Source organism: Acomys minous (genome assembly GCF_964271855.1).
Source record: "Acomys minous genome assembly, chromosome: 8".
NCBI classification, from domain to species: Eukaryota; Metazoa; Chordata; class Mammalia; order Rodentia; family Muridae; genus Acomys; species Acomys minous.
The window spans coordinates 45,080,209-45,099,766 of record NC_140489.1 but is presented as its reverse complement, the minus strand read 5'-3'; the positions used below and the strand labels follow the sequence as shown (position 1 = coordinate 45,099,766).

The 19,558-nt window shown below is 47.2% G+C and overlaps 1 protein-coding gene across 5 annotated transcripts in view; it reads left to right on the top strand.

Moving 5' to 3' along the window:
• DAAM1 (dishevelled associated activator of morphogenesis 1) overlaps nt 1-18,495 on the top strand; it is a 179,920-nt gene extending 161,425 nt beyond the window's left edge. For all 5 annotated transcript variants that reach the window (XM_084792141.1, XM_084792140.1, XM_084792138.1 and 2 more), the window contains 7 exons: nt 506-594; nt 1,398-1,566; nt 4,895-5,002; nt 6,458-6,518; nt 9,725-9,856; nt 12,899-13,069; nt 15,784-18,495. In XM_084792141.1, the coding sequence (XP_084648267.1) occupies nt 506-594; nt 1,398-1,566; nt 4,895-5,002; nt 6,458-6,518; nt 9,725-9,856; nt 12,899-13,069; nt 15,784-15,993 (940 nt within the window). In that variant the 3' untranslated portion in view covers nt 15,994-18,495. The remainder of the gene's footprint in view (nt 1-505; nt 595-1,397; nt 1,567-4,894; nt 5,003-6,457; nt 6,519-9,724; nt 9,857-12,898; nt 13,070-15,783) is intronic.
• The last annotated feature ends 1,063 nt before the right edge of the window (nt 18,496-19,558 follow it).

The following is a 19,558-nucleotide window of genomic DNA, read 5'->3' as shown; positions in this document are numbered from 1 at the left end:
TAAGACAAGTGTCTGGGCTGCACACTTAGTTGTGCTTGGGTTACAGGATGGTTTTAGAGAAGGCGCACTGTGACACACACACACCCCACAACCAGCAACATGAATCTTGTAGCGTGGGTGCAGATCAGAGCCAATGGGTTCCCCACTCCCTCTGTGTGCTATCAGGAAGCTGAGCTTGCCTGCCATCAGGAGGCTAGCTTAGTGAGCTGATTGCACAGTAAAAATCGGCTTTTGGAATGGCTATAAAGAGGGTATGATGGCGACAAGTCTTTGTGGCCTTGCCAAAGGCCAAACTTTGTGTAAAGTTAAGAGACTTGAGAGAAGCAGGGAAAAGTGGAGAGTCTGCATGTGATTCCTTTCATCTCTTCTGTTTTCACAAGAGCTGTGGGGTCCTGTGAGGGGAGTTTGATGTGAGGGCCCCAGGCAATCACCCAAGTACACCACACAGACTCTGGAGAAGTGGGCTCTCATATTGAGTGCTAATCCACCCACCTTGCTCTTACAGAATTAATCATTACCAGCAAAGACTGCAATCACTGTACTTCAAAAAGAAGTTTGCAGAGCGTGTGGCAGAAGTGAAGCCCAAAGTGGAAGGTAAGGTCAAGCCACATAGTGGGATAGGATCCTTTGTCTCAAGCACCCATGTGCAACTGTGAGCCAAGTGCACAAAGGAAACAGAATTGCTTTGGTGACGTTTAGCTGGAAATCTTTTGAAATTCCAATGGATGGCCGGTCATATAAGGTCTGGGTCTTGCACACCCTGGACTGGCCTGGGCCCTGGAGCTCCTGCACACGTCCTGAGATTCTCTGAGGGACTGGGGTTCTGACCACATGAATGTGCCTAAGGAATGAATTTGCCACTCCTAGCATTGAACCTATAATTAGCGTTCTCATAGCCAGGCCTTACTAGGCTTTTCTAAGGGTGGGGTTTTAGCCTGTTATGTTTATACACGTTTGAGCTGTGGATCATACAAAAGAGCACAGTTATGGAACATGCAGCAGCAGCAGAGTCTGGACTCCAATCCCTGATGTAATACCTGCCAGCCGTATACAGCAAATGACCAGTTTCTGCCAGCAGAACTGACTCACCAATCTGAGACATGTGAGCCAATGGAGGTTTGCAAGGCATGCTGGGAATGGAGTATTGTCCTTCTCAGTACATAAGGTTGGTGAGTCAATCCTGAGAAGGGCTGAAAAAGGAGAGGAATCTTGCGACTCTCTGTGGAATCTCTTTCCAGGTTAGCTGTTAACTGTGCTGCTAACGTGCATGTTTCCAAAGTGCTCAGTCAGTCTAGTGACCCAGCCATACATCTTCACTGTCTGTTGGGATGTCTGCTTAGGACACGCATAACCAAAGCCTTGGCTGTAACCACTGTGCTCTGTGTTCTGCTTTGAAGCAATTCGGTCTGGCTCTGAGGAGGTGTTCAGGAGCAGCGCCCTCAAGCAGCTCCTAGAGGTGGTTCTGGCTTTTGGGAATTATATGAATAAAGGACAAAGAGGCAACGCATACGGCTTCAAGATCTCCAGCCTCAACAAGATCGCTGACACAAAATCCAGTATTGACAAGTAAGTGTGGGACCACAGCCTTTGGGGCACCGGGTGCTTTTATAGACTGTGAATTGCCCATCTGGACACTGCAGTCCTCACGGCAGTCTTGGGCTGTCTGAGTACTCTCCTGCTCTTCCATTTCCCCTTAATGCACAGGGATACTGTATATTCTAATGGTTCTCAACCTTTCTTTTTCTTTTTCTTTTATTAAATTAAAAAAATATATGGAACACTTTGTGAATTTAGGTGTCATCCTTGCACAGGGGCCATGCTAATCTGCTCTGTATCATTCCGATTTTAGTATATGTGCTGCCAAAGCAAGCATGCTTCTCAACCTTCTTAGTGCTGTGACCCCCTTAATACAGTTTTTCTTGTGGTGTCCCAAACCATCCAATTATTTTGTTCCTACTATATAACTGTAATTTTGCTACTATTATGAATTGTAATGTAAATACAATTTATGCAACCCCAAGGGGTCACGACCCACAGGTTGAGAACCACAGATCTATTCCAAGGGGTGGTTGTTGTTGCTGCTGCTGCTGTTGCTGCTGCTGCTGCTGCTGCTGCTGCTGCTGCTGCCGCCGCCTTTAAAATAAGTAACTAACTAACTAACTCATGTGGCTGGTGTGATGCCTCAGTGGGTAAGGGTGCTTGTCCCAAGACTGAAGACCTGGAATCCATATGGTAGGAGAAGACTCGAACATACATGCCATTTCACATGCATGCACACACATACATACAAAAATAAATAAATAAATGTAAAAATTGTAAACTTTTAAGTATAGTGTAACATACTAAAGAGAAGTCACTGATTATAAAGATAGAGCCTGATGGACTTCTATACTGCCAAAACCAAGACACAGCCCTCTCAGCTCCCAGCTCTGCATGTCTCATGACCTCTCTAGTCTCTACCCCTCCACGGAGAACTGTGTTTCAGAGAAAGGAGAAAACAGACATTTTGCTCAGAAATGTGTCTTTTAGTCACAGGCTGGCACTGAGAGCCTTGTGAATGCAGTCGCCTGCTAATCTTCAGCTGCACATCCCAAGGCTCATTAAAATGTATCCTAGGAAGTGTACAGCGCTACAGTTGAGGTGGACAGGCTGGATAGAAGCGCTAAGATGCCAGCTCCTTGTCCTGAGCAGGTGGGGTCATCACGCACATTAACTCCAGTTTTCCCCAGAGCTTTGTCTCTCTGAGGTTCTCACTGGCTTCAAAGGACCCCTCACAATCCTTCCTAAGGTGGAGCTTCTCCGAACCAAATCCTTTCAGCATGACAGACCGTTTGCCCCAATTACACCTCGCTAATGAGACATCGTACCCTATATTTCCTATAGGGTTAGTGAAGCGTAGTGTGTAACAGCCCTCAGTCCGCGATGAAAGAAACAAGCCATGTGTTAAGCTGTTATTTTTGCATCATGGAGACTGAGTGATGAGTGCTGTTGCAGTCTGTACAACCCCGCCATCCTTCCTTTAATGGGAGCCCTGGTGTTTTTCCGAGCACTCTCACATTGGATTGTCACAGTAGCTTGTCAGTACACAGGCCAAGTTACATACCACATGTCATCAGGCAAGAAAACTAAAGCAGTGTCAAGTAGCTCAGTTTGCTGCACCACTCCCCAGCCTGGGGGAGGATTCAACCTCTGACCTGCAGGTCAGTCCACAGGGCTGCTTTTTGCCCACAGGTGGGCCTTGTTTGCAGGTTGTTATAGGGACCTGTAGCCTGTTACTTGCATATGGAGAGCAGCTGTCTTTGAAAGGACACCATCTCTTCAACTTTTCATATGCATGTATGCACACAAACACATGTCAAATCAATATCCACACATCCCCACACCTTCTGATAACTTGGTACTTACATGCTATCTGCTTATTAAAGTGCTTACAGGATTTATACGTACAAGCTTTCTCTAAAGAATAAACAAGAACTACTTCCTATCTCTTTCCTCTTCCGTCTGCTTCTGAAGATGGTCCCCAGATGTAGCACCCCTGTGTAATGCCACAGTGCCTAGTGGATGGTTGGCCAGTGAGCAGCTGCCCATTCACTTGAGTCAGGCTGCACTGTTGAGTCCAGTCAAACTGTGCAAGTGACTTGCACTCAGCACTGAGGGGCTGAGTCAGTAGCCACCAGGACTAGCCAGATGCGCGGTTGCTCGGTTGTTCATTCTTCAAGACGTTGTTTGGGCAAATGAGGTGTTATTTGGATGGCAAACAAATGTGAAAGCCTGGCCTGGGTTTAAGTTTTAAAAAACACATACAGTCCAATTAGTTAATAGAAATTTCTCTAGATAAAAAAGAATCTCTCTAAAATAATGAAGAAAACCTCGTTCTTGTGATGCTTGCTGGCGTTTTGTTCCCACCTCAGCCCCTCAGATGAAAGGCAGGGCAGATAATGAATAATACAATGTAATAAGCTCATAGAAGCCTAAGCAGCCTCGAGGGTTGGCCATGTTTTGCTCTGGTGAAAATTATTTTCTAATTACTGACAGGAACAGAAACAAAGAGTCTGTTTGAGCACCTGACTGGGACTAGGACTGTATTATCTGGGTAAAGCCTCAGAATACTGGAAATGCTTTACATTGTTAGGGAAAAAATTCTTTGTCAACTCTGAGTCCCTTTGGTATAGGTGGGCTGGGGGATTGTGGCTTAGCCTTGACTTAGCAAAGGGCCTTAATCATGGAAATGTTACTTTATAATGTGTTTATATACTCCAAACTATGACAACTTTGCTAGATTAGTAATTTTTTATCTAAGCTAGGCAATCCAGAGAATTTTAACAAAGACCCATACCTCATTCTATTTAAATGGCTCTCTGCTGTTGGCCCAGGCATCTGGCATCCAGGTGACTCTAGTGTACAGTAGAACTGGTGACAGCAGGACCAGACTAACACAGCTTTGCCTGATAGCATGATCAGACACCCCCTTCCCAGTCCAGGTCAGTCAAGGTTCAACCCTGTCATCACCAGTCAGGAATATGGCACCAACAGCTGTTACAACTACTAAGGGTCGTACAATTAAGAGCTAAAGAACTGCTAAAATTAGAAGTGGCCTCACAGCTGCAGGGACATTATATATGCAGTGAAACAGTTATAGTCCACTTCCAGCACCAGCTCTGGCCAACCACCTTTTGCGTGAAACCTTGAGTGAGCATCATCAGTAGGTACAACAGCGAGGAGTTCTAGACTAGCAAGGGCCTTTCTGGCTTCCAAACAGCTGTTCTCCTTAACTGGTTAGACAGCTGTTCTTCTGCCAGCCCACCAGTTCCTACTGCCTGTGGCTCCTGTCGCCTGAGTATGTAACTCATATGTAGTTTACCATGTTGAGTGTTCTCTTTTGCTTTCATTTTAGGAACATTACCCTTTTGCACTATCTAATAACTATTGTGGAGAATAAGTACCCCAAGGTCCTCAATTTAAATGAAGAACTGCGGGATATTCCTCAAGCAGCGAAAGTAAAGTAAGTACAATGCCGGCTTTCCTCTCCCCAGCCTGGCTCCAGCAGCCATGGCGATGGGCACTTCACTGGCGCCTCATTGAAGTGCAAAATGTGTGAGTGCCCCCCCCCTTCCCTCTGAACATTGTATGAAAGAAAAGTTGAATCACATCCAACTTATTCAAATGTGTTAAAGAATGTATATTTGTTCTAGGTCCTTTGGAATATATATATATATAACCTGATTTTCTTAGAGTATAAGCAGCTAGGGCTGTTGGCACAGGCATGTAATCCCAGCTTCTCTAACTCTGAAAACAGAGACAGGAGGACTGCAAATTCTATGCCTGCCAGGCTACAAAGTGAAGTGTCGAGGATGGCCTGGACAGCATAGGGACACTGTCTCAGCAAAGCCCAGTGAAGGCCGAGGGTGTTGCCTGCGTGTGATGCCATAGGACCAATGTCACTAATGCTTTTGAACAGCAGTTCTATTTAACACAGGGAACCCTCAGTTAAAGGAGGACACAAGGTGAAGCAAACAAAAGGCTTCCGTGTGAGGCAGCCACAAGTCATTCTCACAGATACACATGCTCCTCGGAACCAAGCAATCCTTTAATGGGAAGCAGTCGTTATGCAAATCAAGAAACTATAAATAAAATGGGACATTGCCAGACTTTACCCACAAATCTTGTGCTGTATTTCAGAGAAGGCAGCAGACAGCTCTGTGTGCTGTTTCCTCTCTTCCGCCCTCTCTTTCTGATATACATATATTTAAGCTGTGCCTTTTGCAGTGAATTCGCAACCGAGAATGAGCAGGCCAGTTCTCTCCCTCTGTAGACCTTGATGTAGGAACTAGGGTAGCTAACACAAGAAGCCAAGCTATTAGAGTAAAAGTGAGCTCTTGCCTATGGCGGGACTTGTGAGGACTGAGTTTTAATCTTCGTTTAAAAGCCATGAAATGGAGAGCGTAGGAGAAACCCAGGAATCCTCCACTAAAACCAAAGAAGCCAATGGAAATGAAAAGTAACCAGGTCAACTCTCAAAAAATGCCTGTAAAAGGGAGGAATTTTTTTCATCTTATCACATTTAGTGTCTGTGTGTGTGTGTGTGTGTGTGTGAGAGAGAGAGAGAGAGAGAGAGACAGACAGACAGACAGACAGACAGACAGACAGACAGACAGACAGAGACAGAGACAGAGACAGAGACAGAGACAGAGACAGAGAGACAGAGAGCTCACGTGCATGTACCATGAGAAGCCTTTGGAAATCAACAGCTGTGGAGTCTGTTTTCTCCTTCTGCCATGTGGATCCTTAGGCATAAACTGAGGTTCTCACGCTTGGCAGCAAGCACCTTTACCCACTGAGCCATCTCACTGGCCCTGGATTTTTAAGCTTTAAGCATGAGCCCGCCACCAAGCATGAGCTATCACAAGTCATGGTGTAAGCTTCATGCTGACTGCTAAGATGTTGCTCTCTCCAACAGCATGACCGAGCTGGACAAAGAGATAAGCACCCTGAGAAGTGGCCTGAAAGCTGTGGAGACTGTGAGTACCTGCTCCCCCTGTAACTACCAGTCTCCTCACTTGCTCGCTGCTGTGCTGACCTCAAGCACACGAGTGCCCCAGGCTTGTGGTCTGCCTGGAATAAGCGTGACTCCATAAGAAAGAATGACCACCAAGAAGCAGGCACAAGCTGTGCCCACGGTGGCAACTCAGTTTCATGCAGCCAAATGTCCTGAGTGGCTCACTGCAGTAGGAGCTGGAAGTGGGCATGGAGGGCCCCCAATTCACCAGGACGGCGGGCCTCCTTAGAATGAGTGGGCCAGGTGAGGCCGTCCTCAGTACTCTCTCGATTTCCATGTTCTACTCCTGGGTGCTGTTGACTTTCTGCAGGCTGATGCAACTTCTCCGCTACTTTTGAACTGGCCCTTTGAGGAGTCTTTACCAAGCATGCACTTGGGCTTACTGGGCACAAAGTACAAGGTCATGGTGACCCAGAGCCCCTGCGTTCCAGTCCTGCTATGATGAGAGTGGCCAGTTCCCTCAGCAGGACCCTGTCTAGATAATCGATGTGATCAAAGAGGAGCAGGATGAAGGGCTAAGGCTAGCCTGGAGGCTGGTGATTGGCTGACGTGTACTGGAGAAAATGCTCCTTCTGGAGATGAGCTCCAGTTACCGCTTAGAAGCAGGAAGGTGTAAAAAGGAACACGGGAGGCACCCTGCCCAGGTACAGAAGATAAAAAGGAACCACAAGAATGTGTCAGAAGACAAGGAGGGTTGTTAGAATGTAGCACAGCTGTGCTAGGATGCCACCGTAGGAGCAGCTACATGAATGCACTGCCAGGGAACAAGTCTAGGGTTCAGAGCCACCCCTCACAGCCCTGGCCAGTAGGCTGGGTCTGTACTGGGTGAGCTTACTGATTCAGAGGCAGTCTGAAACTTGTCCCTCCCTTAAATACCTTGTAGGTCATTCACTACTAAATGCCAAGATACTCTCCTTTCTCCTGTTTTAATCACAAAACAATGTCCTACATACTGTTGAATTCATTGAAGACATAGTACTTATAAAACTTTAATTTTTTTCTTTTCTTTTTTTTTCCACCAAGACTTAGGAGCATGTTTTTGAAGGGTTAGGGACTGAAGAGAGATTTTTTTTAAAAAATGTATTATGGACAGATGGATTTTAAAAGAAGGCCCAGCCCACCTAGGGCATTTTGGGCCAGGAATACTTGATAAATGTCTGTGGTTACCTTTTCCTTCTCATGTAAAATTTTTTGAGACTCAAGTGGCAGTTGTCCCATCCCTAAGCCAGGTAGTTGACATGCTTGAGCCCTGTGAATTAGCATACACCAAGACCAGGTCAAGGTGGTGTTCCAGGGCCATGGTGTGGCTTTGCTTGCTAAAGCATGCAGCGGGTGCCATAGAATACGTCATGTTCTTAAGAGGAAAGGGACTGCAGATGCTGACTAAGTCAGGCTGTCTTTTTGCTGTCGTTAATGCCATGGCCAAAAGCAGCTTAGGGAGGAAAGGGTTTATTTCCCTTCCACTTCTACATCACAGCCTTTTGTCAACAAGAGTCAGGGCAGGAACTCAAGACAGGAACCTGGAGGCAGGAACAGAAGCAGAAACCATGAAAGAATGCTGCTTGTTGGCTTGCCCCTTGTGGCTTGTGCACCTGCTTTCTTACACCACACCACCCAGGACTACCTGCCCAGGGGTCACACAGCCCACAAAGAGCTCTGCCCTCTCATATCAATCATTAGTCAAGAAAATACCCTAAAGACATGTCTACAGGCCAATCTATTGGGGGAAGTTTCTCAATTGTGATTCTGTCTTCCAAAATGACCCTAGATTGTATCAAGTTGATAAAGGCACCAGCTAGCACAAAAGCCTTTCTCTGCCCCTGGCAGCTGAAATGTCAAGCTGTAACTGGACCTATTAGGAGGCAACAGAGCCTGACTCCCCGAAATATTCATGTGTCCTAATTTGTCCAAGTCAGTGATGCTATATGAAGTATCCGAGATAAATCTGGATATAGGGATTGGATAATGACACCCTTTAAGACCACACACACACACACACACACACACACACGGACATACATACACATGGACACTCACCCACTCTAAACTTGAACTTCTAGACCAAGGTTCTAAAACTGTGGTGATGTCTTCCAGTCGGAGTTGGCTCCGTAATTTGAGTTTTGGCTCCTGTCATTTCGTTTGATTTTTGCAGTCCCATGGAAACTGCTTTTCTTTCTAAATGAAAGGCACTGACATCCAGAGCAGTCTGCTATTAGGAACAGTATCAGCAGTAGACTGAGTCAGAACACAGCAGGCCTTGAGTACTGAAAAGTGTCTCTGCCAAAGCGGATGCAGGGAAAGCCTGTGCCCCTCAGTCAGTCAGGTGGTACTTAGCATAGTTATTTTTAAGATGGGCCAAGCAGTCTGAGGTCAAATTTTGCCTCTGTCATTAAGCAACTTATTAACTTTGGGCAAAGAATTAAATTCCTCTAAGCTCTGTGTGTCTGTGCATAGAGATAACGATGCTGGGGAACCATAGATGTTAAGAATGTGTGTTTTCGGCCAAGGCTACATAGAGAAACCCTGTCTCGAAAAACTAAAAAAAAAAAATGTGTTTCAAAATAGTTGGACTTCATTACTGAAGTTGACTTTAGTCATCTGTGTGGTCCTTACCATGACAGTGGAGAAAACTGAAAATTAACCAAAGATTCATTTTCCTACCTCCCTAGTCACCCGAATCTGTTGGTGTGGACAGGAGGAAAGGAGGGAGGTGCTTATGTTGCCATGTGTTGCCCTGCAGTTCTACTGACCTAGGTCCCATGGTTTAGGAAGGCAGTAGAATTGGTGGAAGAAGGGGTTGGGGCATAGGACAAAGAATAAAAATCAAGACACCAGAATATTGAGCAGCAAGTTCAGCCTTTCTCTCATAAACGCTTTAGATCCAGCGTGTTCCTCCTGCTTGTTTGGGTCCTGTTGGTTCTGACAAAGGATTAACCTGCTTCTAAAGCCAGAATGAGAAAGTGCCCTGCTAATACACTCAGAAGACTGAGTAGCTGTTTTCAGATGTGTCTGCACACACGGACATGGCCTTGGTGTAGAGAGAGGAAGGGTGGGGAAGTGGAGTGCCACGAGCTCTTTCAGATGCATTGGTTGTCTTGAGTCCTGTGAATAAGAGACCAGGCGTGTGTATGTGAAGCCCACAGCATCAGCATCTGCTTTCTGTTTCAGGAGCTGGAATACCAGAAGTCTCAGCCCCCGCAGCCTGGAGACAAGTTCGTGTCTGTTGTCAGCCAGTTCATCACTGTGGCCAGCTTCAGCTTCTCGGATGTTGAAGATCTTCTAGCAGAAGCGAAGGAGCTGGTACATTTCCCTGTGCACTTACTTTGCGTGGTTCTTTAGGCCTGAGCTTTCGTGTGGTGCCTAAGGACACCAGCGCAGCTCGGAAGAAGCAGCAATAGTACTTAAACATCGGGGTCAGGAAATGAAGCAGCAGGTCTTTGTTTTCTAGAACCTGTTGTTCCATGGAACTGTTGTATTTTCACCTCCAGGGTAGCCATCGGTGTCTAACTGGCCTGTGTCACATTTTAGTTAGCAAGACCTTGAAGGTTTGCAGTGGTGGCATCTTTGCCCTGGTTGCCACTGGATTGATATGCTCATCTCTGGAAGCTGAGTGAGTGGTGAGACCAGGAGCAGGAATGACCGAGGCCACATATCTCTGTGTAGGATGCTTCTCTGAGACGGAACCTCATGGGAACAGGATGCTGCCTCTGCAGATGCGCAGAGCATATTAACAGAGACACATTCTTTCTATCTAAGATGTGTCTTCTGTAGGAAAAGGGCTAATAACCAATGCTTCCAAGCATGCTTCCCTGGTATATCCTCCCAAGGGCACCTTCTTACTAGTCACAGATGGTATTAGGTTCGTGCTCCACCACAGAGTTCTACACTCTCCACCTCTTAAGTTTGCTTATAAAATGACCAAAAGTAATCTGGGGAGGAAAGGGCTGGTTTGACTTACATGCTCCAATCGTAGTCCATCGTGAAGGGAAGTCAGGGCCAGAGCTCAAACAGGAACTGAAGTAGAAGCAATGGAGCAATGCTGCTCACTCTCTTGCTCCCCACAGCTTGCTCAGCCTGCTTCCTCCTTCAAGCCAGGACCACCTGCCCAAGGGTGGCCCAGCCCACAGAGGGCCGACTCCTCCGCATCAGTCATTACTGCCACAGGCCTGTCTGTTGTAGGCAGTTCCTCTGCTGAGATTCTGCTCTTCCACGCTACGTCTAGCTTCATGTCAGGTTGACAGTCTTTCAGCTGCCTCCATACCCCTTTTACTTAAGTCGCTCTGTCAAACTTGAGTAGTAGGCATTGTTTTCCACAGGTTGGATTGAGCCAGTGTGGATGATTAAATTGTCTCAAGTTCAAAGGTTGTGTTCACAAACATGAGCTAACTTCAGTACGACCTTCTAGCCTCACCACGTAAATAAGGAGATAGCATGTGCCTCATGGCCGCCATTAGGGATCCAGCTCTGAGGTGCCACAGTGGGAGCAACACAGATGATGTTCATGGCACAATGCCACCATGAGAATCCTACCCAGTCTTGTGTCTATAAAAGAAGAGACCCCTGCTTTGGAGCTCTAACATAACCCACCTCATCAAGGGGCTAAATCACAGAATCAACGAGTTGTTATTTTTTTTATTACTTAAACACACATGCAAAAAAATGCGTGTTTTGTGTGTGGGAACATTAATCTGGCTTGAGGTTCCTACAGATTTCTAAGACCAAAATATACATGACTTCATCATCACTAGAATTCCTAGATAAAAAGATCATCTGTGATGGTTTAAAGTGCATGAACTTGAATATTTTAGAAGCTCAGCTGTAGACTGTTTATTGCTGTTTTGTTCATACCAGAACTTTTAGAAATCAGCTTATAAAACCACGAATCAAGCTAAACTACTCTAATGTGGTGTGTGAAGAATGTTCTGTTTTTCCCTAAAGAGTTCTGTTTTGTAATAGAATATTTCCAAATAAGTAAAACCTCAAGAACAGCTCTACATTAAGAGAAAATGGTCAAAAAATATTTTAAAATATAAGGGCCAGTGAAATACCTCAGCGGGTAAAACCATTTTCCATGCAAACTCATGACCTGGATTCCATCCTAGTAGCCACCAGGAGGAGAGAAGGGACTCTAAAAGATGTCCCTGACCTTCACACAGGACCATTGCATGAATGTACCTGTGCACTCACTGCATGCACACACAATAGACTTTAAAATATAAAGCGAGTATAAAATATGTAAAATGCACACATCTTAGTCAAAACTGTTACATATAAGAACATGGCAAACATTCTTTAGCATGCATAACATTACTGTACTATCAGAATCTTTAACAAGGAATGCAGAAGGAATCGAGTCAGTTAGAACCCTTGGACTTGAAGATGCTACAAACTTGCAGTGGTCTCAATAGGAGGAGGAAAATAGAAGGTCGGATTGGAAAGTAGTTGATTAGTACAGGAAGGAGAATTCCCTTGACTCTGGAGCCTGATCTCCACACTGGGCCATGTTGGGCCGTTCCCACAGGAGCACCATGCTGACACTAGTGGTGCTGCCCCGGGGTAGCTCAGGGTCTCTTTAGGAAAGTGACCTCTGTAAGTTACAAAGGAGAGGCTACTGAGGACTAAAAACAGAAACAGTTAAGAGGTTTAAAAAAGAAACTGCACATAACTGTTTTGTTACTGTATTTTTTTGTTTAAATTTTTAAAATTATCCCCAACTTGGTATTTGTCAGTGTTAGAAAGAGAGATGTTAAAAGGATTTCTGAGGTGATGTACGATTGGCCTGAGGTATTCTCAGCCACAGATTTTGGGTGGCATTAATGAGTCCACAGTCAGTCACCATTTTCTAAGTAGAGCTGGGGGCTTAAAGACAACGTTAACATTATTTACGGATAGGAGAAGAGAGTTGAGGGGTCTTGCGCCTCATTTATTTTTCATATTTCCCGTATGGCCCCATAAGTGTTACTTCAAAGGAGAGCCTCCCGTGCACGGTGTGCCATCCCCCAACCCAACCCCCGCTGCTCGCTGTTAGTCTCCGTCAAGGTGTTTCACCCCCTTGTGCTTACTAGTGTTTAGTTAATACATGGTCATAGGAGGAACTTAGAGATGGTAAGCTGAAATGAAGTGGACAGGAGTGCATGGTTTCAAACGTCAGGAGCGTTCAGTGTCCTGCTTTGGAAATGCTGAGTAGGTGTGTTCAGCCGCTGAGGGTAGAGAATGGCCTCAAATCATCAATCCTATGTGAGCGCTCAGCCTTCTGGGGGAATTCAGTTCAGCTGTGGACTCACTTGGAACACTGATTTATTTATTTATTTGTTTTGTTTTGTTTTTAATCTTTTACTCCAGTTCACTAAAGCAGTGAAGCACTTTGGGGAAGAGGCTGGCAAAATACAGCCGGATGAGTTCTTTGGGATTTTTGATCAGTTTCTTCAAGCCGTGGCAGAAGCGAAACAGGAGAATGAAAACATGAGGAAAAGGAAAGAGGAGGAAGAGCGGCGAGCTCGCCTAGAAGCACAGGTGAGAGGAGGGCCCCTCAGCAGGTGAGAGAAGGGCCCCTCAGCAGGTGAGAGGAGGGCCCTCAGCTGGTGAGAGGAGGCCCCTCAGCAGGTGAGAGGAGGCCCCTCAGCAGGTGAGAGGAGGCCCCTCAGCAGGTGAGAGGAGGCCCCTCAGCAGGTGAGAGGAGGCCCCTCAGCAGGTGAGAGGAGGCCCTCAGCAGGTGAGAGGAGGCCCCTCAGCAGGTGAGAGGAGGCCCTCAGCAGGTGAGAGGAGGCCCCTCAGTAGGTGAGAGGAGGCCCCTCAGCAGGTGAGAGGAGGCCCTCAGCAGGTGAGAGGAGGCCCCTCAGCAGGTGAGAGGAGGGCCCCTCAGCAGGTGAGAGGAGGGCCCCTCAGCAGGTGAGAGGAGGCCCTCAGCAGGTGAGAGGAGGCCCCTCAGCAGGTGAGAGGAGGCCCCTCAGCAGGTGAGAGAAGGGCCCCTCAGCAGGTGAGAGGAGGCCCTCAGCAGGTGAGAGGAGGCCCCTCAGCAGGTGAGAGGAGGCCCTCAGCAGGTGAGAGGAGGCCCTCAGCAGGTGAGAGGAGGCCCCTCAGCAGGTGAGAGAAGGGCCCCTCAGTAGGTGAGAGGAGGCCCCTCAGCAGGTGAGAGGAGGGCCCTCAGCAGGTGAGAGAAGGGCCCCTCAGTAGGTGAGAGGAGGCCCCTCAGTAGGTGAGAGAAGGGCCCCTCAGTAGGTGAGAGGAGGCCCTCAGCAGGTGAGAGAAGGGCCCCTCAGTAGGTGAGAGGAGGCCCCTCAGCAGGTGAGAGGAGGGCCCTCAGCAGGTGAGAGGAGGGCCCCTCAGTAGGTGAGAGGAGGCCCTCAGCAGGTGAGAAAAGGCCCCTCAGCAGGTGAGAGAAGGGCCCCTCAGTAGGTGAGAGGAGGCCCTCAGCAGGTGAGAGAAGGGCCCCTCAGTAGGTGAGAGGAGGCCCCTCAGCAGGTGAGAGGAGGGCCCTCAGCAGGTGAGAGAAGGGCCCCTCAGTAGGTGAGAGGAGGCCCTCAGCAGGTGAGAGAAGGCCCCTCAGCAGGTGAGAGAAGGGCCCCTCAGTAGGTGAGAGGAGGCCCCTCAGCAGGTGAGAGGAGGGCCCCTCAGTAGGTGAGAGGAGGCCCCTCAGCAGGTGAGAGGAGGGCCCCTCAGTAGGTGAGAGGAGGCCCTCAGCAGGTGAGAGAAGGGCCCCTCAGTAGGTGAGAGGAGGCCCTCAGCAGGTGAGAGAAGGGCCCCTCAGTAGGTGAGAGGAGGCCCCTCAGCAGGTGAGAGAAGGGCCCCTCGGTAGGTGAGAGGAGGCCCTCAGCAGGTGAGAGAAGGGCCCCTCGGTAGGTGAGAGGAGGCCCCTCAGCAGGTGAGAGAAGGGCCCCTCAGTAGGTGAGAGGAGGCCCTCAGCAGGTGAGAGAAGGGCCCCTCAGTAGGTGAGAGGAGGCCCCTCAGCAGGTGAGAGAAGGGCCCCTCAGTAGGTGAGAGGAGGCCCTCAGCAGGTGAGAGAAGGGCCCCTCAGTAGGTGAGAGGAGGCCCCTCAGCAGGTGAGAGAAGGGCCCCTCAGTAGGTGAGAGGAGGCCCTCAGCAGGTGAGAGAAGGGCCCCTCAGTAGGTGAGAGGAGGGCCCTCAGCAGGTGAGAGGAGGCCCCTCAGCAGGTGAGAGGAGGGCCCTCAGCAGGTGAGAGAAGGCCCTCAGCAGGTGAGAGGAGGCCCCTCAGTAGGTGAGAGGAGGCCCCTCAGCAGGTGAGAGAAGGCCCTCAGCAGGTGAGAGGAGGCCCCTCAGTAGGTGAGAGGAGGGCCCTCAGCAGGTGAGAGAAGGCCCTCAGCAGGTGAGAGGAGGGCCCCTCAGTAGGTGAGAGGAGGGCCCCTCAGCAGGTGAGAGGAGGGCCCCTCGGTAGGTGAGAGGAGGGCCCTCAGCAGGTGAGAGAAGGCCCTCAGCAGGTGAGAGGAGGGCCCCTCAGTAGGTGAGAGGAGGGCCCTCAGCAGGTCTTCCCGGAAGCTCTCTGGCCACAGCCCTTGGTGGCCTGTGCTTCAGTCCTTCTCTTTCTGGTACTGAGGTCCAAAGCTAGGGCCACATGACAGACAGATGCTGCAGCACCCAGCTGTGACCCAGACCCACAGCTCTGGGCCGTCAAGGAGGGAATAACTGTGCATTCTAGAATGCTTCCGCTAGCTTAGGCCCGTCCACATTCCTCCAGAGCAATTCACCAGTTTTTCCCCAAAGTCTGTCCATGTCCTGTGAGTGGTCTCCTTGGAAATTACCTTCAAGAAATGAACATAAGTTTGCAAAAGAATATTAGCACCCTTTACAGTAGCCCTAAATTACCTATTAAGTGCCTCAAGTGCTTAAAAGGGGGGTTGGGGGGCATAATGAAGCTTACTTAGAAGTTGGTAAGCACCAAGCCGTGGTGGCACGTGCCTTTAATCCCAGCACCCAGGAGGCAGAGGTGGATTGCTGTGAGTTCAAGGCCAGCCTGGTCTACAAAGCGAGTCCAGAACAGCCAAGGCTACACAGAGAAACCCTGTCTCAAAAAAAAAAGAAGTTAGTAAGCATTGTTGTCTCTCACAGTCCACTGCTTTTGCATCGAGCCTGCCAGCACATCTCCTATACAGCTTAAAAGCTACAGCTGAGCATGGAGTGCTGTAAGAGAGTCATTCCCTCCCACATGTCACAGAACTCTATGTTGAAAATAAAATGCACCTTAACCCTAAGAGGATTCTTTCTACGCACAGCTCAAAGAACAGCGGGAGAGGGAGCGTAAGATGAGGAAGGCCAAGGAGAACAGTGAGGAGAGCGGCGAGTTTGACGACCTGGTGTCAGCCTTGCGCTCAGGAGAAGTGTTCGACAAAGACCTTTCAAAACTCAAACGGAACCGCAAGCGCATTTCCAACCAAGTGACGGACAGCAGCCGGGAGCGACCAATCACAAAGCTGAATTTTTAATCTTCTCGTGTCCTTTTCTAGAAAGCGCAGTAGCAGCCCTTTGGACGGACTGGAACTTCTCATTACACTGCCTTGCGACCCAAACAATGGCAATTTCTTCCCTCATCTGTGAGTGAAGGTGTGAATGTGTGTGTGTAAATGTATGTGTATATATGTGAAAATGTATATAGAAGTCTAAGTGTTGTCCGGGGACCTATGTGTGTGCTTAAAAAGTTTATGTTCATGCGTGTGCCCAGAAACTCTTTGTGTATGCGTTGGTATTGAGTGGGGCGCCTTTGCTTTCCCTGAACACAACTGTTCACAAGCACAATGCTCTCTCCTGAAACAGACAACAGACATTCCTTAACATTAAAAGAAAAAAAAAGATGAGAAAAAGGAAGAAAAGAAGAAGAAAAAAGCAAGTTAAAAAAAAAAGGCTTGTCTTGTGCAGTGTTTTATGGTTCCCAAGGTTGGTGTAGTGAAACAATTTTCACTGGTAGAAATGGAGTTGGAAAACAAATTTGGATAAGTTCGGTGGCTGCAGGCACAACGCTGCCACCTGCATCAGTGACTAACTTGGAAGAACAGCTTCGAGATTGTGATGCTGCCGTTGGGGTACAGTCTACAGATGTCTGCTAAGAACATCTTGCACACATTCATAGCATGTAGAATGTCAGTCACAATTCTTTCATATATTTAAAACTTGAACACCAGTTTTTTCCCCTTAATTTCATCAAATTTTCTGCCAAGTGCTCTTGATGATTTCTTTAATGTTTTTTCTTTCTTTCTTTCTTTCTTTCTTTCTTTCTTTCTTTCTTTCTTTTTTCAAAAACATGCTTTCTAAATGATGCCACCTGCATCCTGGATAAAGGCCAGAATTGCCAGAACCTTCTTATTGACCTAACAATGCAGATGTGTAAACCTGGAAAATGAAATTTCCTACCCAAGACTTAGTGGATGAACTCCCTGAAAATTCCTTTTAAAGACATGTGGGGTGCTTTTGTGGGGGGTGTCTTCTGTTTTCTGTGTAGGCCGTGCTGCATGTCCTGGGATAAAGGACACTCATACGGACACAAAATGTCAACAGTATCTACAGGGATGCTTAGATCTATTTATCTCAAAGAATATTTGAAGTGATTGCTGTTACGTGTGGTCATTTTAAATTGTGTGTCAGTGACGCTACCTGTACAATTTCAGTCCAAAAAATAAATAAATAAATAAATAAAGCTCTCAGGGAGAAATGATGAAAACAATGAGCATTAGAGAATAAACTGTGGACGCTCACCACTGGCCTGCCAATTCTTAGTACCCTTAAATTATATGATATGTAAAGAGGACTGTTACTATTTTTTTCTTTTGCTTTATTTATTTGTACTAGGGTGTGGGGAGGGACTAGCATTTTCTCTTTGTTTTCCATCTATCCTTTTTGTGGTTGGGTCTCCTGTGGAGAGAGTAGTTTTTCCTATTGCACTAGACTATTATTTACTCACTAAACTGAGTTTTTCAGTCAAGTATCAAATATTTATTAAGCACTTACTATGTACCAGGCATAGTGGAGCTGTAGTGGTAAGCAAGACAGAGTCTCTGCCCGCCAAGGGGTTCACATTCTAACGGGGTTTCCAGGGACGATAGAATCCCAGTGTGCATAATATACAGGAATCAGACTATTTAAGTAATAATCTGTGTGAACTACAACACTTAGTGCAGATGGCAAGGGGTGTGTGCCGTGCACAGGCTGTGAGGCAGTACTCGAAGAGTTGGCATGTGGGTTTTACCTTTTGTGTCTCTTCGTTATGAACTTAGTGGCTTTCTAGCCAGTCTATGGAAGGGAGTGGCTCTTCAGTAAAGCAGTCACAGGTACAAAGCAGAGCCAGCTCTCCTAGCCCTGAGCTTCACCACACATGGCTGCGGTGCTGATGGAGACCTGGCTCGGGCGAGCTTGGAGGAGGAGGAGTGGGATGGAATGATGGTTTTCGCTGTTCCTGATCTAAAGTGCCTCTATGTATATTCTTTTCTATTTATAGCAGGAAAAGTTTGGTCCGGCTCAGTTTTGGAACTGTGGGAAGAGATTCACAACAGAGAGCAAGTTTTTGTGGCATGTCCCCTTGCCCTTTTTAGACTCATCCTCACTGTGGTGTAGCCATATGGTAGGCCTCCTTCGCCATTTCCACATTGTTTTGTTTTGTTTATTTTCCTAAAAACTGTGTGCAGGTAATTCCATGTGCCATTGTTACAAACAAACAAACGAATCTACTTTTTAGACTGGTGCTGGTGTAAGTAGCCACTTTTCTCTCTTGAGTATGTATTTTAAAGATTTTTTTTAATAATGCCAAAAAGAAAAAACGTTATAATTTTTAAACTTAATTAAATGTCTCGTATCTTATTAGCTTAGTAGTTGCAACCACTTAGTCTTTAGGTGCAAGACTGTTGTTACAGAACCAAGAAAAAAGATGTCATGTGTGTTATGAGACTGTACATTTTTTTAAATAGCAATATGCAATAAAGATGACTTCATTGGGTGTACATATGTGTTTTCTGTGAATTATTAAAATAGAGTCATTAAATGTCTTAGTGCATTCCACCATTAAATTTAACTGTAGCAGACGGAACTATGATGAATATTTTTTGTTGTGCTCATGTTGGACCTGAGGGAGTGTGGCCACCTGCTGTGGCAGCGTTTTATGTGTCCAGACAACACTGCTACCTCTTGCTGTACTTGGTTTCTATGGCACAGCTCTGCTTCCAAGTTAGGTGTGGTAGAGCTCCCATCCCCAGAATCGCCTCCTTTGCATCTTGCAGCATCCCTCATGCGCATCAGTAGGAGAAGCGCCACCTGTGTAGAGGAAGACATCCCAGTAGCCCCCTCTCACCTCAATCCAATCTGAAGTCAAGCTGAAAACAACTGTCAAGCCTGCCACTAACCTTTCTGACCTTTGGAATGGACTTGGTGTTCTGATAACCGCCACCAGTTTTGTTTGCCACTAAGTTACAGGGTAACTTAATGCGGACTACCCCAAACTGTTCTCTGCAGCTGGCATTCAGACAGAACAGACGTCTCCACGTCAGACGACCGGTCCTGCAGAGCAAGCTCACTATTGCCTCCTCTCTGTATGTGAGTGTGGAGCTACACACAGAACCATGCTGCGCCTTGCTTGCCCTCGGTGTGTGGATAGGAACATGGCAAGATGTGAAGTGTAGTCTTACCTAACTGTGGCAGGAGCTGGGGAGATGGCCACTTCTAGCAGAGCCACATCATGTGATGGCATCCAGAGCTTTGCCCCTTTTCTGCAGCCTGGTGTATGGGTTTATATGTGGTAAATTGGACACCATGCTTTTGTGTGTGTGTGTGCTCACATGTTGTGTGAACCAGCTTATTTGTGCTTATATGGGCATGTATGTAGAGCCCTCAAGTTGGCATGGATATAGTAATCAGTTTCCACCTTACTGAGGCTCTCACTGAGCCCAGACCTCGCTAGTTCCAGCCTGCTGACTCTGGCTAGCCTAACTTGCCAGTTTGTTCCGGGAAGTCCCTTATTTCTACCTCCTGAGTGTTGGGATTGTAGGCCACCAACACATCACCTGCACT